Raw genomic sequence first — 18,933 nt, forward strand, 5'->3', positions numbered from 1 at the left:
ATGTTTTAAAAATTTTGTATTAAGTCTTAGCATACCTATCATAAACTACAAATTTTTAGTGTAGAGCCTGATAATTTTTACAGATATAGACAACCAAGTTCCCTGTTATTCCGAGTAAGATATAGAACACTTTCAGCATCCCAGTCAAGTTTCCTTGTGTCTTCAACCAGTAATAAACATTGTTCAGGCTTTTCTCTTTACAGACAAGTTTTTCCTGTTCTTGAACATCATATGTTGCAAATCACTGTGTAGTATTTCATGTTATGAATAGATCACAATTAGTCCATTCTGTTGGTGATTTTCTGACTTGTTTTCAGTGTTTAGCTATTTTGAATAAAGCATTCCTAAACATTCTGTATAATTCTGTTGATGGGCATATACTAGTGTATGCACTCATTTCTCTCAGATATATACATATGTAGGAGTGGAATTGCTGGGTCGTAAGGTTTATGTATATTTAGCTTTAATAGATATTGCCAACAGTTTTCCAACATGATTGTCCTGATTTACATTCTTAGCAACAATGTTTGAGAGTTCCGGTCTCTCCACATCCTCATCAGCACCTGCTATTTTCAGTCTTTAATTATACCCTTTTGACTGTGGTTTTCATTGTGAATTCCCTTTGTGGTTTTAATTTGCATTTCCCTGATGGGTAGTGATGTTAAGCACCTTTTTTATTTGGGTATCCTCCTTGTCTTTTGCTCATTTGTAAATTTGATTATCTATCTTGTTTTGTAGGAGTTCTTGATATCTTAGGTATGTGACTCCTTTCAGGTGTGCTGTGCATATTAAGAATATTTTTTCCAAATCATTCTTCCTTACCTTTTCACTTTTCTTAATTAATAAAATTCAATATAGAGGTTGTTTGTTTTATAGCTTAATGCTTTAGATCTCTTCGGAAGATGGTATTCTATGTTTTTTCCTAAAGAATTTATTCTTTAATACATTTTAGTAGGTAATGGCCATTTTTATTTTTATCAAGTAAATATGAGCAGAATTTGTTGAAAAGGTTTTTTTCACTTCTAGATTAGTGCCACTCTTGTTGTAAATCAGGTATCAGATAAATATGGATTTATTTTGCATTCTTTATTCTCATTAGTTGGTCTATTTGTCCATTCTTGCCCCAGTTTCTCACAGGGTTAATGACTGTAGTTTGAGAATATATTGATACCTGTTAATATAAGTCTTTCAACTGTGTTTCTTCAAGATTCTGTTGGCTATTTTGGGATCTGCATTCCCATATAAATTTTATAATCATCTTGACCATTTCCATAAAAGTTTCTGGGATTTTAGTAGTAATTACATTGAAGCTCTAGGTTAATTTGGGATGAGTTGACATCTTAATAATGTTGAATCTTCCAAACCTTTAATTATTTGGAACTTTAATTTCTCTCAACAACATTTTGTAGTTTCTGTGCACAGATCTTGCACGTAGTTGTTAGGTTTATTTAAGGTATATTTTAATAATTTATATATTTTTACTTAATGTAATTAATCCACTTTCGATTCTAATTGTTTTTAAAATTATTTTAGAATTTCTATTACATAAGTATTAATTGCAAGTGATGACCATTTTATTTTTCCCTTTCCAATCCTTATATCTTTATTTTTCTTTCCTTATTGCATTGGCTAGAATATTGCACTGACTAGAAATGGTGGAAAACTTTGTTTTGCTCCTTAACTCAGACTACAAGAATTCAGTATTTCACCCTTATTTATGAAACTTGCTATAGGCTTTCAGAGGAATTTTTTCTGTTTTTTGTTTGCATTCCTGAAGTAAACACCACTTGTTCATGATGTCTCATCCTTTTCATGTATAACTGAATTTGGTTTCCTAATATTTTGTGGCAATTTTTTGTAGCTATACTCATGAGAATTATTGGCCTTCGTTTTTCTATTCTTCTAATGTCCGTGTTTGGATTTTGACAGCAAGAGTATAATTGTTTTATAAAACAACTAGGGAAGTTTTGCCCTCATTATATTCTGTGGAAAAATTTATGTTAGATGGGTCTTGTTTTTTTTCTTACATGATTAGTAGCATTCACCAGTGAGTATGTCTAGGCCTGGGGTTTTCTTTATTTGAGTTTTAAGATTATGGACTCAATTTCTTTAACAGGTAGAGTACTATTAGTACTATTCTGGTTTTGTACTTCTTGTGTCAGTTCTTGCTTTTTTGAAGCTTTGTTATTGCATTCATAATAAGAATCACTAAACCTTCACATTGGGCGAATCCTTTTATAGTTATGAAATATCTCTCTTTGTCCCTTGTACTTCTTTTATGAGTGTTCATGTTATCTAAATATAGCTGCACAACTTTCTTCTATTTAGGGTTTGTATAATATGCCTTTTCTCATTCACTCACTTTCTATCTTTTCTGTCCTTACATTTAAGTGTCTCCTATAAATATCAAGTGTTGTTTTGTGTTTTAACTTTGGTTTGACATCTTTGTCTTCTAATTGGAGTGCTTAGACTATGTTTAGTGGTTTTTTTATATAAATGGTATCTGGACTTTATCTAATGTAATTACCCATGCATTTGTCATTTAGTTACCAGTTTTTTCATATATTTGAATTTGTTTACTATCTTGCTATTTGCATTCTATTTGTCACATATGTTCTCTGTTCTTGTGTTTCTCCTTTTTTGTTTCTATTGGCATGATCAAGAATTTTTCTCTTCTTTTAACATCTTTAGCAGTTGCCGTAGAGATAACAACATGTATCCTTCACCTATTAAGGTCTATCACTTTTATTACAACCAGCATAATGCAGGAAGCCTCTTACAGTTTGACTATATCTTCTCCTCTCTTTTGTGTTATCACTATATTTATTACTTCTATATATATTTGTAACCTACTAACCCACAGGATAGTATTGTTATTGTTTTAAACTTCAACAGTTGATATTTACCTACATTATTTATGCACCCCAGTAGTCTTCCTTTTTGCATTTCCACACTTTCATCTTGGATCACTTTCTGTCTGCTTGATGAATTTTCTTTACTGTTTCTTGTAGTGCAGGTTACTGGAGATAGATTCTCTCATCTTTTATTTTCTGTAAATGCCTCTCCTTTGCCTTCCTATTTGAAGGCTTTTTAAAATGACCTGTTACTATTTTTCAGTGCTTCAAATAAATTTTTTTGGATATATTTTATTTTTACCTATTGCACAATAATTTGTTGCTCATTTTTGTTGTTCCTTTATAAGTGATGTAAGTGATGTGTCTTTTTTTTTTTTTTTTTTTAAATCCTTTCCCGGGGATATTTTTCCATTGATTTTTTTTTTGGTGGAAGAGAGAGGGAAAAACAGAGAGAAATACCAGTGTGAGACAAACCCATTTATTGGTTGTCTCCTGCATGTGCCCTGACCAGGTCCTGGGCCAGGGAGGAGGCTGCAACTGAGGTACGTGCCCTTGACTGGAATCAAACCCAGGACCCTTTGGTCTGCAGGTCAACGCTCTAGCCGCTGAGCCAAACCAGCTAGGGTTGATGTGTCTTTTTTTCCTCTGGCTACTTTAAATGGTTGTTTTTGGTGTTGTTCTCTTCTTTCCTATCCTCTGGTACTCCAGCTATATAGATTGAATCTGTTCATCCGTTCACTGCCCCCCGATTTGTCTGATACCCTTACTATACTTTCATTCTTTGTTGTTAATCTTTGTGCTTCAATGTGGCTTTTTTAATTCCTCCATCCTGCTAGTAAATCAGTCTCTTGAATTTTTTTTTTTTTAAATATATTTTATTGATTTTTTACAGAGAGGAAGAGAGAGGGATAGAGAGTTAGAAACATCGATGAGAGAGAAACATCGATCAGCTGCCTCCTGCACATCTCCCACTGGGGATGTGCCCCCAACCCAGGTACATGCCCTTGACCGGAATCGAACCTGGGACCCTTGAGTCCGCAGGCCGACGCTCTATCCACTGAGCCAAACCGGTTTCGGCAGTCTCTTGAATTTTTAATTTTAGTTGTCTTTCTATTATTTTACTCTTATTTAAAGATTTTAGGTTTCTCCTATTTCTACTCCCTTGAGCATATTAATTATAGTTATTTATAGAGCCCTGTAATGACAACTCCAATATGTGAATCACTTGTGTTTCTATTGTCATTTTCTTTTCTTACTTTTTTGTTTACTTGGCCCTTCGTTTGTTTAAAGCATATTTTATATTATCTGATTAGATGTGAACATTGTATACCAAATTTTTGGCTCTGGATCATGTTATTCTTCCCTTAAGAGAGTTAAGATTTATTCTGGTATGTTGGCATATCATGCTGACGGTTTTAGCTTTGCCTTTCCTCTAGGAAGTGGCTATTTGATCTCAAATGAAAGTGTAGATATTCAGCAGAACTTCTTCACCTTGACTAGAATTGAGACCTGACATCTATCTTGGTATTATGTACCTGCTAAAATTTCTGCTCAGTTTCTTAACTTCTCAGCAGTAGGTTTTTTGTTTGTTTTTTTAATTTATCTTTATTGTTGAAAGTATTACAGATGTCCTCTTTTTTCCCCAATGACTTCTCCTTCCCTCCCCGCAGGCCTTCCCACACTGTTGTCTCTGTCCATGGGTTATGCATATATGCATATAAGTTATTTGGTTAATCTCTCCCCACCTACCCACCCACCCCCACATTTGATAGTCTGTTCCATGCTTCTATGTCTCTAGACCTATTTTGTTCATCAGTTTATTTTGTTCATTAGATTCCACTTATGAGTGAGATCATGTGATACTTGTCTTTCTCTGGCTGGCTTATTTCGCTTAGCATAATACTCTCCAGGTCCCTCCATACTGTCTCAAAGGGTAAGAGATCCTTCTTTTTCACAGCTGCATGGTACTCCATGGTGTAAATATACCACAGCTTTTTTATCTACTCATCTACTGATGGGCACTTGGGCTGTTTCCTGATTTGCTGTTATGAACATAGGGGTGCCTATATTCTTTCTGATTGGTGTTTTGGGTTTCTTAGGATGTATTCCTAGTAGTCAAGTGGCAGTTTCATTTGTAATTTTTTTGAGGAAACTCCATACTCTTTTCCCTAGTGGCTGCACCAGTCTCCATTCCCAGCAGCAGTGTACTAGGTCAGCAGTAGCTCTTTGCTTGCTTTCTTGGATTTTAATCCTGCTTTTGCACAACATAGAAATTGGCATGTACCTTGAAGAGGGTATTGTATGCAGATTTGAGCTCACTTTCCTGTATTTTCTTCTCTATGGGATTTCACCCTCAAGTCCCAAAGTTCAACCTGTCCCTTCAATCCAACAGGACTTTTGCTTTCTGCTAAGACTCTATTTCCCTAAAACTAGGGAATGACAAGGGCCCCCAGTGACAAAGCATGGGGTTAATATGGAGTTTGTGCTTCTCTTTAGAAGGATTATTACCCATTGCCCTTTTAACAGTGTCTTTACAAAGTAGTTTGTTCAACATTTATAATTGTGTTTGGCCGGAGGGTGTGTCTGAGCCAATCCTCTCTGTTGTGGCCAGAAATGGAATTCTATGTCTATTTATGTTTTAATAAAATTTCTCTCGATTAATTATATAAAGAGAGAAGTAATGCTTTTGAATAGCAAACTATATATAAAGTGTTGGTTAGAATAATGACCTGTGTAAATACAGATGAAATGACTTAATCAGAGACTAGAAATTGAACAATTTAATACATTTTAGAGAGAAGTGTCAATTAAGTGATATTTGATTGAGCATTAATTTTTGGAGTGCATTCAGATTTCAAATTATATTTTGGCAAAATAGAGTTATTGTGGCTAGTACATAAAACTTTTAACTCAGTCACAATACAGAGGTGGGGCAAAAGTTTGTTAACAGTTGTTCATAGGGAAAATAATACAATAATTAATGCAAGAATAAACTTTCACATGCTCACAACTGTAAATCTACTTTTGCCAACCCCTGCATATAAAAGTTAGGCCTTGGTTAAAATCACAACTAAATTGTAAGCTTAAAATACTTGCCTTTCACAGTTTTTTATAAAATATCTGAATTTTATCAAAGATAGATGAATATATTTCTCAGTAGATTTCTAGTACTTTATATTTATTATTTCTGTATAGACATATATAATTCTGTGACTTACTTGTTATATTCTATAGCATTTCCTAGAGTTGTAAATGAAGTAGATTTGAAATGTTTTATTATAGTAAGTATTTATCACTAGAGATGTGTAAGCTAACTAAATATCAGCTGGTACTACAAATTCATGTGTATTAAACATTTTAAATACCATATTGACATTATGAATATGGGTCTGATTTAGTGGTATTGTTTTACAAAAACTTGTTAATAAGACTTTTATCAATAATCATTTTGTTTATTATTTAGGTGCATTGACATACAGCAGAGCAACGAGGTAGAGAGGACACAAGCACTTCGATTAGTCAGAAAGGTATGTTCCATGTCTAAAAGTAAAGGCAGATTTATGGTTTCCATGTTAAATATTTTGCATTTTTAGATTTAGACTATTTTATGAAATCTTCTTATTAAAACCTAAAGCTAAATTCTCAGTAAATATTTTTAAGATTATATATGAGTTAAATAGATTTATGAAACTTTGAGGTGAGCATAAATATTTGTGTAATTATTCTATGTTATTAGGTATAGCTAGAGCAATATTTCTTATAAAATATTTATTGTAAAGAGTATTTCTCTCTTTAGTAGACATGCAAATGAAATTAATGTTTTGATATGTTATTGAAAAAGGAGGACTACGTGCTTCTTCCCTTGATTTTTCTCTTAAATATATGCTTGGAATTAATACTATTAAACAGATGCCCAAATAATTGCAATAGTTGTTTTGAAGATAAATTTGGATACAATTTATAGGCAGCTGCAATAAGAATTCAGGCCATTGTATATGATAAAAAGTCAAAATCTCAATTTCTGCAAGAGAATTTGTTAAGGTTAATCCATAATGCTTCTAGTGAGAGGCCTTCAAGAAAGTTTTTGTTCTTACATGTAATGTGATGCCCTAAGGGTAGAGGAACAGTGAACTGAGTTAGCTTTGTTAGGACATAGCTTATGAAAGAATTTTATCATGTTTCATCTTAAAGTATCATGTTTGGTTCTAAACATTCATGAGACTCATGAAGTGTATGCTTGTTTTAATGTAAAAACATCTAAAATTATTTATCAATTAAGTTTTTTTGCTTTTCTCTTTCCCCACCTTGGAATTCAGTGCATGCTCCAGAATGTGCAGTGTTGAGTTTGTACATTAACTAGATTCCTTCTTTTTCCTTTTTCTTCCAATTGTCTAGCTTGTGTTAGGAATAGTATCTACTAGTGAACATAGTAAGGAAGAGTAAATGGATGAGTTGTCTTAAGAGATGTTTGTAATTTTTTTAAAGAGTGAGATTGGAAATTATGAATTTTTGTTACAGGTAAACATATTGGAACCATAGTTTGTGTCTTTACATTTAAAAATTAGATTTATGAATTTGATTTATTCATACAATCTCTCCTACTGCCATGATTTTGAGAATTCAAGATAAGAAAACAAAGTTGTACGCCCTAACCAGTTTGGCTCAGTGTATAGAGCATCAGCCTGCGGATTCAAGGGTCCCAGGCTCGATTCCGGTCAAGGGCATGTACCTTGGTTGCGGGCACATCCCCAGTAGGGAGTGTGCAGGAGGCAGCTGATCGATGTTTCTCATCGATGTGTCTAACTCTCTATCCCTCTCCCTTCCTCTCTGTAAAAAATCAATAACATATTTTTTAAAAAAAAGAAAACGAAGTTGTTTCTGAAGAACCTAGAATAACTTTTTGGTTATTAGAGTTATTTATGTCAATATTTATCATATTAGGGATTAAATTGAGACATTAAAATATGTTAGCATATTAAAAATAACATAATCATTACATGTAAACATAGATAACATTTTAAAAACAGTAACTATTTTTAAAAAGAAAATGAGCTGAAACCGGTTTGGCTCAGTGGATAGAGCGTCGGCCTGCGGACTGAAGGGTCCCAGGTTCGATTCCGGTCAGGGGCATGTGCCTGGGTTGTGAGCACATCCCCAGTAGGAGATGTGCCGGAGGCAGCTGATCGATGTTTCTCTCTCATCGATGTTTCTAGCTCTCTATCTCTCTCCCTTCCTCTCTGTAAAAAATCAATAAAATATATTAAAAAAAAAAAAAGAAAATGAGTAGAGTGGCATTATATTAGATTTTTGCAAATAATGTCTGTCTTGATAGAAGATAGCTGGATTATCATATTTGCTTTGGTATTCAATCTGATGTGTTTTCACACATGCAATGGTCTCTGGAAAACTTCAATATATACTTGTGAGAGAATGAGAGTAGAAAAAGACAAATAAGGTCTTTGGTTTATTATGAAAACAGTTTACCTTTGCAGAATCCCTGAAAATGTCCCTTAGTTTCCTAGATCACACTTTGAGAATTGTTGCCCTAGAAATTGCGTTCAGAAGAAAAGACCACTCCAAATGGATTCAAACAATTAAATTCACTTTTAAAAAATTATTTAAAGAACATTTTATTTCAATTTTGTAAACATTTTTGTACAGGTTACAAAATGGCCAGTAAAATAAACAGATTCTTGAAAACAATTTAATAACTCCATAACACAATTATATTCTGTGTGTTATCTTCTGAAGTACTTAGCAATTTGTGGCAGATACTGTTTGTGAATCCAAGAGCAGGAATATTACTTGTACCTGATGGTAGAATATAAGCTCAGAGGAAGAGTCCTGACACAGGGTTTCTCCTTGGTTTAGCTAAAAGCAGTTAAAGGGAAAACACACTTGCTGAATGAACAGTGGCCTCTATTGGCCTGAGGAACTATAATTTCATTAGTACTTTTAACAACCAAAGCAAACATTTCTTTTTTTCAGTAACATCTTGGCAACTGAGGTAATAGAAATTAATGATAATATTATAATTGTTGAGGATTTTTTATATGCATGCAAAAAAGTTTTAAATTTTTTTGTAAAAGTATTTTCTTTTAGTTTTAAAAGTAAAAGTATTTGTTGCTTTAGGATAACTGCTCTATGAGTAATTAAGGAATACTCATATTACTTTTCCTTCACTTTCACTTACTTCAATCATTCGGAAGGTTCTTGTTTATTTTTCTTGTTTCTTTTTCAATGTCTGTGATTTTTTTCCCTTGTCTCTCCAGTCCAGGCAATCCTTTCTTATCTCTTTGATTTTCAATGTAGTTTTTTTCACTGGTCAGCTATTGCTTTTCTTTAAATTGTAAGTCATCATTTTCTTTATATATCATTTCTTAATGCATGTAATAAAAGATTAATAATATATCAGGTTTTTTGTGTGTGTGTGTTTTGTTTTTGTGTTTTTACAATTGACAAGAGATTCATTTAGGGAAATTATTTGTCCTTGATTCATAGCAAGATATTGGCATATCCAGTGCAAGAACTTAGTTCTTTGGATTGTCAAACCCATTTAGCCCACAATTATTTTTAGTATTATGTACTATCTTCTTACTTTGGCATTCAGAGCCAGCATTTGGTCCAACCAGTTATGACTTACCTCATTGTGCCATTACTAGAGGCCTGGTGCACAACATTTGTGTACTGGTGGTGATGGGGGCGGGGTGGGTCCCTCAGCCCGGCCTGCACCCTTTAGCAGCCCAGGAGCTGGACAGTCAGTCGGACTTCCTTAGCACTGCCGTGGAGGCAGGAGACGCTCCTGCCACCGCCACTGCGCTTGCCAGCCGTCAGCCTGGCTTGTGGCTGAGCAGCACTCCCTCTTTTGGAGTGCACTGACGACCAGGGGGCAGCTCTTGTCTTGAGTGTCTGCCCCCCTGGTGGTCAGTGTGCATCATAGCGACCAGTTGTTCTGCCATTCGGTCAATTTGCATATCACCCTTTTATAATATAGGAATAGGATAAGTGCGGACAAGCTGCCCTTTGCCACTGTTAAGATCATTATTCTTTCTTACTCTTTCTGTTAATTTTTACCATTTTCTACATTATATTCATCTTTCAGTCTCAGCTCAAATTTCAGATATTCCCCTTAGAGAACTCTGTCTAATTCCTTTATAGAAGTTTACAAATTATTACCTACTCATTAATATGTTTATATCTGTTTGTCCTATCATGCCTAAAAAGGTTATTAAACTTTTCTTTGAAGAGAGATGAATTATATCACTTTTTCTTTATTGAGTACTCAGATTTTTGTGATTTGCACAGAATTAAAGAATTTCTTTGCATATATTTCCCTGGAAAATAAGATTTCATTTGTAAAAAAAATAAAAATAAATAAAAATAAAAAATAAATTATGGGTATTCTTTTTCATAGCACTTGAGCTTCATAGATTAAGATTTTATACTTTAAATTCTAGAAGTCATCTGATCATAAGCATCCTTTTATAAATGAGGAAACAAGCACTGATAAGATTGATTTGGTCAAGTTAATCTATAATAATAAAAGCATAATATGCAAATAGACCGAATGGCTGAACAGCGGAACGACCTTCTATATTACATTCAGAACAAAGCCAGGACTGTGAGGGCCAAGGTAGCCGCAACAGCTATGAAGGCCTACTCTTGCACGAATTTCGTGATCGGGCCTCTAGTAGTTTACTAATGGTAGGTTTAGCTCTGAGAGCCAAGTGGCCTGGCTTCCTAACTACCTTTCCAGAATACATTACGTTTTATTTTGAGGAATATTTTTCTTACAAGCTCCTTATAAGCATAATAATAGATCAATAAATATTAAAATACAAATTAATATCATAAGAAGTTAGAATTTTGTCATCTAGAAAGATCAGTTTTCTATACCCCCTTTCCCTTCTCTCCTATTCCAACATTTCTGATGAATAGAAAATACTGATTAAGAAATGAATGTGAGAATTTTGTAGTTTCTATAGTTATTGAAAATCTATTTTCAATAGATTTTTATTACTTACAGTTTTATTACTTAAACATCAATATGTGGAGCAGTATCTTATCATTTCATTTGAACCTTGTAATACTGCATAATGCTTCTTAAATAACATAAATCATGTGTAAGTACTCTAGTCAATACAGATCTTTCCTTTGACCCTTTATAAGACTTAACTGGGTATTTTTAATTTAGTTATATTGCATCCTCTAATTGTTTCATAGTAAAAGTCTTATTTTTCAACAGGATTATAAATGCAGTAATATCTAGGACAGGTTAATTATCCCAATATTTTATCACCACCCAAGTAAAAGAAAACATTTTCTTCTACTCCCACTTCAGGAATTTATTTTGAAATACTTCATCTACCCAATAGTCTTTATTTATTAAACAGTCATTCACTACATAATTGTTTTCTTTTCTGTTTCCTTAACTGAAGATACATGTTATCTATTTTCAGTTTTCCAAATGTTATTGCCAATTATAGCTTTCACTTAAAGTGAGATTCATCTGAAGTTTATCACCAGAGACATACTATTTCTATTGTAAAATTTTAAATACTAAAGATAGATTATAGATTATTAACTTTGCCTTTTGGAATAGCAACAAATGATGGCTACAGATAGGGAGATTATCAGACATTAATTACAGCAAGTGAAAAAGAATGGGGAGCCACGTCAGTGAGTTTGATGGGGATGAGAGTAGAGATAATGAGGTAAATGGGTATATGGAGAAGGAAGTCAGGAATGCAGTAGTATAGTAGTGTGTTGATAGCTGTTGTCCCCACTAATATACTATGTCTAGGTATCGAGAAGTGTTTGAAATGTAGATCCTATTCCTAGGAGCTTAGTATCTCAGAAACATTAAATTTTGTTGGTCAACTAATTTATGATCTGGACTGTCAGGGAAAAAAGCAACACTTTTTTTATAGTAATGATATTAACATCAGTTGCATCAATTATTAGTTATATTAATTATTTGAAATGTTCATATGAAGCAGAAGATTAAAAGCGATGCCTAAATCTTATAAAAACTCTATAATCTTAAAAACCTCAAACCAAGCAAAGTAGGTTTTAAAAATGTATTATGAAGTAAGTAACTTCTTTTTCTGATTTCTCCCTGTTACAGATGATTACTGTGAATGCTTCCTTGTTTCCTAGCTCTGTGGCCAACTCATTAATAGCAGTTGGAAATGATGGACTTCAAGAAAGAGACAGAATGGTCCGAGCATGCATTGCTATTATCTGTGAACTAGGTTAGAATTTTAAGTAATAAAACTGTAGTATTTTAGAAAGAATATGTAACATTCCTTAATGTCTTTAACACATAAATTCTTTAGTTATTGGAACAAAGATATGAAAAAGTAGTACACATTACTGATAGGAGAATAGAGGACTTGTTATTTAACAAATAATTCTTAAATGACCTTAACACTATAACTTTTAAAGTTTTTCTCATCATGAAATTTAGTACATAAGAATTGTACAAATTCTGGTAATTAAAATCAAATCTCTTTAAGTCTGTCTTTCAGACATTTGTTAACCATACTATATCTTAATATCTTGGTGTGAGTTAAAAGCAATAATCTATCATACATTTTTTTTTTTAAAAAAAAAAAGGAATTCTAAATGCAAAAAGATTAAAGAGTTAAATGGGCTGCCCTAGCTGGTTTGGCTCAGTGGGTAGAGCGTTGGCCTGTGGACTAAAAGGTCCCAGGTTCGATTCTGGTCAAGGGCACATGCCTGGGTTGCGGGCTCAATCCCCACTAGGGGGTGTGCAGGAGGCAGCTGATCAATGATTCTCATCATTGATGTTTCTATCTATCTCTCCCTCTCCCTTCGTCTCTGAAATCAATAAAAATATATTTTAAAAAAATGAGTTAAATGGGGAAAACAGAAAAGTGGATGAATATTTGCTGATCATTGTAAGGAACAGGAATTTTGAATTACAAAGAAAATCAGATTTCAGCAGCTTCAGATTTTATTGTAAGAAGGCAAGAAAACATCCTACAATGAAAGAACAAAGAAAATAAAAAGTAACAAACATGATAAGTAAATAACTTATTTATATACAGATCAATAGGAAAAACAGACGATTCTCAAAGCAATATATGCATGGCCAAACAACATATTGAAAAAGTTCAACCTCATGTTTGTGCACGCATACATTGAGGTGCCTGATCTTTGAAGAAAAGGAGTTCCTGGGCTTAAAATCTGAGTTTAAAATCTAGAGTTACAAATCTGATGAAAGATTTGAAACAAAGGACTAATATTCCCACTATATAAAAAAGTCTTTTCAGTTAATAGGAAAGAAAAACCATTCCAGTGAAATATGAACAAAGGATATGAAAAAACAATTTAGAGACATAAAAATTAAAATCAGAGGTTGGGGAAGTATATTCAGTGCCTCTTATTAGACACATTATATCCACGTGCCCTTTTCAATATCATTGACTAGAGAGTTTTCCAAGTCAGAAAGGAAATTGTTTTAAAATAAAAGCCCCGATTTCAGAATATTTTTTGTTAATTATCCCCTATATAATATATTAAGTTTTTCTTTTTTATTTTAGCACTTCAGAATCCAGAGGTGGTGGCCCTTCGAGGTGGACTAAACACCATCTTGAAAAACGTGATCGATTGCCAATTAAGTCGAATAAATGAGGCCCTCATTACTACAATTTTGCACCTCCTTAATCATCCAAAGACCCGACAATATGTGCGAGCTGATGTAGAATTAGAGGTAGGAACTTTAATATTCTTTACTAGTTTTAAAATGACTTTAAATACAACTCTCACTTCACAATTTTAAAGTAAGTAAATGCTGCAAAGCATTATCAAACCTAAATTTACTAATACTGGTTTATTCCCAGTAATATTCTATAGCTAAATTAGACTTTAATATGTTGTTTGTGAATAGATCTTACTAAAAATACACCATTTATTTATCTAAACCATGCTAAAAGTCTCTGAACTTAGAAGCATTTGTTAGCAACTAATGACCATATATACTTGAAAGAAATAGAAGACATTAAAATTTTTTTTTACTAATTCATTGTTTTTCATAGTTAGACTAAAATAATTAATCTTTTATAATAAAGTATATAGTTGAAGTTAGAACAGAAATACCACACACTATATTCTAATTGTTTATTTGTGTGACTATACTACATTGTTGTTTATTACAGATATCATTTAGAGTAAGTTTAAACTCACAATTTGTTTGTATTGGGGTTGAAATTATGCCAGGTATAAAAGATTTATTGTGCCCTAGTTTGACTCTCTAAATCATTTTATATAAAATTGTCCTAAATGTTAGTTTTGTTTCTCTTAGGGATATTAAAAATGTTTTAGATTATAACATTGACATTAGCTTATATCATACCAACAGATTTAAGTACAATATTCTTCTCTACATGTGATTTTAAATACATTACTTTAGGTAGTCCAATGGGAATAGATTGGCATTTTTTACATTTTACTGTATGTATAGCTTTACATTCTTTTGTGTGTGTTTTATTTTTAAAAATCTATAATTTTAAGATTGGCAAGATTATTATAGTGAAGGAAGATAATATGTGTAGGCCTCCTTTTTGTTCCTTTTTGTTTAATTGTAAAGCAGATTAAAAAGCCCAAAGTGAAAAATACTTCAAATAATATGTTAGATGTTTAAGTAGATGGCTATATCTTTGCTCCTATCTTGTTCTTTAAAACCACAAAATTAGTTTCTTTTTTCCTTAACAAGATCCCTCAGAATAGCACAGTGATTAAGCACATAGACTTTGGGCTGAACAGATCTGGTTTTGATTTTTTACTGTATGACCTACTAGCTTTATGATTTGGGGCTATTTATTAGCCTTTCCTGGGCCCATTTATTCTTAGGTAAAATGAAGGTCATGGTTTATACCTTGAAGAGTTGTGAAGAATAAGTACTATAATAATAGCGGTAGCAGCAGCAGCAGCAGCAATAGCAGTAATAATAGCAGTAGCTAATACTAATGTAAAGCTTATAATGAGTTAGGCATTATTTTCGAGTGCTTCTCATATATTAATTCTAATCTACATAAAATATTTTATTTAGTACTTGGCACAAAATAAATACCTAACAAATACTGGTTGCCTTGGATGGTACTCAACATCATCATCATCTACTTTATCATCATCATCTTTTACTTTAACATCTTCTTCATTGTAGAAACTGCAGCAAAGAGAATATTGTCCTCATTTCTGTGTGTTAAATTTTATCAATTTTCACTGTAAATTGATAATTGGTTCCCTTTTCTACATACAAAAAAACAAAAAACATTTTCAGTGCTACTGTCTGTTGTTAGGCCCAAATCTTCCTCCTGTTAGAAACCCTTTTTTAAATTTGCCCTGGCTTCTATTTATATTATATGTAATATGTTTTGATCTCAGGAAAAAATGTAGATTTAATATAATAATGTTAATAAAATAGATACTCTGTAAAGGTTGTAAATTAACTGTAATTTAAAGTAAATTTAAGAAACATTTATTAAACTTACACTTCAGAGTGAGATATAGAGTAGTTCATAGCATCTGCTATGGAAAACAAGAAAAGCTGGGTATTTGTGGAATTCATACATTTAATTCAGTATAGAGCTGTGAAAGCAACAAGGACCAGGAAGGAAGGAAGATACTTGGAGAGTTTCCCTGAAGATCCATAGATGCCCTTGGGAGCACTTGCAGATTGGGCTAGCAACTAAAAATAGGACCAAAGCCTAGATAGAAGACCGGATTATTTGGCAGTCCTAGGGGTTATGGCATGACAAGCCTGGAGATATGAAAAGTCTACGAAGTCTGTCTTTCCCCTCCAGACATTTGCTGAAGTGAGAATCTGTGCAAAGTAGAAGCTACCATGTTAAAACCTGAGGAAAGCCCAGTGGAATATGCTGCGCATAGGATGCAAAGGCCTAGGCAAGGGGCCATGAGCAAACGATGAAAGGCCTTTAAGAAGTAGTATACACTGATGATGCAATTGCTTTCTTTCCTGGGTCCAGTTACTGATCAGGATATAATTACAAGCTGAAAATCCACCTGGGTTTTTGCTGAGATCAGAAAAACAGGAGGAGCATTTGGCAGTTGTGTGTTACTAAAGTGACAAAACTGGACATTTCATAGCTGATTCCTGTTCTTGACATTTCCTCAAATCTAAAGCTATCCTGGATGGATAGCTAAAGATCTTTGTTCAAAACTTAAGAAAAAATAAACACTAAGGAGAAAAATACTTGTTAAGCTTTCTATTGAAAGCACTGGAGGGCCATACTGTAGACACAGGAAAACTGAAGTGTACTCACTATAGCTTATCAAAATTGCAACATAGTCTCAATTTAACTCAGTTGGTGATCAGGAAAAGATGATTAGTAGCCTCAACTTACAGAAACCATGTGAGATAATTAATATGTATTGTTTAAAAACAAAGAAAGAATGGCTAGAGGGAGTTCTCAATCAGAAGGAAAATGGTCTAAGACAAACAAGGAAATGGAGGAAGGAAAAAAAATATATGTGACTAAATATAAAAAAATACTGATTGTCAAAAACAATATCAGTGATGTCTTCTGTATCTTAAATTATTTAAAATTAAAATTCAGATCAGTAATGCAGTAGGCAGTGAGAAACTTTAGAAAATGAGATAGAGTGGTTAAAGTACTAAAATTAGTGAATTTATAGCAAGGTTGCTAAATACAGGGACAATACACAAAAATAGCTTATATTTCTTTATACTAGCAACAAGAGCAGAATTAATTTATAAAGTAAAACCATTTAAATAATGTTCAGAAATAGGCAAAACTAACTCATAATGTTAGAGGTCAGGGTGGTAATCCAGGGGTCAGTAGTGACTTGTGAGTACAAAGGAGGGTAAGGAGGTTTTGAGGCTGCTGATATTTTCTTCATCTGGTGCTGGGTAAAGGAGAGCACTTAGTTTGAGAAAATTCATGAAATCATACATTTCTGTTATACCTCAATTTAATATTTCAAAAATTCAGTTTCTACATTTAAAAAATTACTCAAGTATATTTGTTGATGATGAATTTAAAGAAATAAGTTTCTCAAACAGTACACCCAATTAAGGATATAGAGAAGTAGAATTAATTTTAGCTTGTTACAGAAAGAATGCATTTTACAATAAGGACACTTTTTCTCTTCCTGCTTTTCTTTTTATTAGCGAATTTTAGCGCCCTATACTGATTTTCACTACAGACATAGTCCAGATACGGCTGAAGGACAGCTCAAGTAAGTATCATGTGTTCCTATAACTCTAAAGATGGCGTGTGTTGCTGTTAAAGTTTTAAATTTGTCTGATTGCATGTAGAGCCAGAACAGTGTGAGTTTGAGTAAATGTATTATTTCATGGAGTTATGTTGTCTCTGCTAATGTAATTAAAGACTTAGATTTAATTTCTTATTTAAAAAATGTAAGTTATGCTCTGGCTGGTGGCACAATCGTTTGGAGCATCATCCTGTGCACCAGAAGGTTGTGGATTCGATTCCTTGTCAGGGCACAAACTTGGGTTGCGGATTTGATCCTGGTCAAGGTGTGCATAGGAGGCAACCAATCGATGTTTCTTTTTCTCTCTCTCTCTCTCTCCCCCTATTCACCTCTTCTCTTCTCCCTTCCTCTCTCTAAAAATATATCCCATATCCTTGGGTGAGAATTTTCTTAAAAAGTAAGTTAGGCTGCAGTAGAAACCTAGATCTTTGGTTGTTTTTTTTTTTTTATTGTATGTATTTTTAACATAATTACATTGAGAGACTAAAAGAATGAAATAAGGGGGATGGAATGAAGAGCTTCCTTAACAAATTGAGTAAACAGGAAGATAGTGTAGGTAGAATTTTGAGAGTAAGGTTCAAAGGGAAATAAAAGGAGTTAGAGTAAAGATTATTTTTTAGAAATGAGAGGATAATTTTCAGGGTCTTTTGGGAGAGAAGAGCACATAGTTCACTAGATATTCTAGAATAACCTTTTACTTAATTAAACTCATTCAGAGGTCAAATAATGTACTGTATGTATGACACAATTCCAGTAAATATGCTATGAGGTGTTTTCCTAGTAGGATTGTTGGGTTGCAGACATACTTGCTTATTTTGAGCTTTTGCTATTAAAATTCCTCACTAAGTTTGGAACACTGTGAAATATCCCTATATTTTTATTGTTTTTCATTTTTCTCCGGAATTCAAAACAGTGGTTTTATATATCTTTAATCACCTTTATCACTGTGGACTTACCACATCCTAGCATATCATGTCCTGAGCAAAGATGTTCTCTGTTTAAGAAACAAACTCAAAATGGCTAAAGGACTTGAATGTAAGACAGGAAACCATAAAAATCCTACAAGACTCCATAGGCAGCAAAATTGCAGACATATGTCGTAGCAATATCTTTACAGACACAGATCCTAGGGCAAAAGAGGCTAAGGAGAAAGTAAACAAATGGGATTACATCAAAGTATAAAGCTTCTGCACAGCAAAAGAAACCATCAACAACACAACAAGAAAGCTCACTGCATGGGAGAATATATTTGCCAATGTTATCTTCGATAAGGGTTTAATCTCCAACATTTACAGGGAAATCATACAACTCAACAAAAGGAAAATAAACAGTCCAATCAAAAAATGGGCAAAGGACCTAAATAGAATCTTTTCGAAAGAGGACACTCAGAAAGCCAAGAGACACATGATAACATGCTCAAAGTCACTAATGATCCAAGAGATGCAAATCAAAATGACAATGAGGTACCACCTCACACCTGTCAGAATGGCTATCATCAACAAATCAACAAATGACAAGTGCTGGAGAGGATGCGCAGAAAAAGGAACCCTCCTTCACTGCTGGTGGGAATGCAGACTGGTGCAGCCACTGTGGAAAACTATGGCGTTTCCTCAAAAATTTAAAAATGGAACTGCCATTTGACCCAGTAATACCACTTCTAGGAATATATCCCAAGAAACCAAAAACACCAGTCAGAAAGGATATATGCACCCCTATGTTCATAGCAGCACAATTTACAATAGCCAAAATTTGGAAACAGCCTAAATGCCCATCAACAGATGAGTGGATTAGAAAA

The 18,933-nt window shown here is 33.3% G+C and overlaps 1 protein-coding gene across 6 annotated transcripts in view; it reads left to right on the plus strand.

Moving 5' to 3' along the window:
* RICTOR (RPTOR independent companion of MTOR complex 2) overlaps nucleotides 1-18,933 on the plus strand; it is a 97,929-nt gene that overhangs the window by 35,424 nt on the left and 43,572 nt on the right. For all 6 annotated transcript variants that reach the window (XM_070411800.1, XM_070411801.1, XM_070411805.1 and 3 more), the window contains 4 exons: nucleotides 6,319-6,382; nucleotides 11,983-12,109; nucleotides 13,424-13,593; nucleotides 17,035-17,102. In XM_070411800.1, coding sequence (XP_070267901.1) covers nucleotides 6,319-6,382; nucleotides 11,983-12,109; nucleotides 13,424-13,593; nucleotides 17,035-17,102 — 429 coding nt within the window. The remainder of the gene's footprint in view (nucleotides 1-6,318; nucleotides 6,383-11,982; nucleotides 12,110-13,423; nucleotides 13,594-17,034; nucleotides 17,103-18,933) is intronic.

The sequence above is a fragment of the Myotis yumanensis genome, unplaced genomic scaffold, assembly GCF_028538775.1.
Source record: "Myotis yumanensis isolate MYYU_CA2020_CCGP unplaced genomic scaffold, mMyoYum1.0.hap1 SCAF_4, whole genome shotgun sequence".
Lineage (NCBI taxonomy): Eukaryota > Metazoa > Chordata > Mammalia > Chiroptera > Vespertilionidae > Myotis > Myotis yumanensis.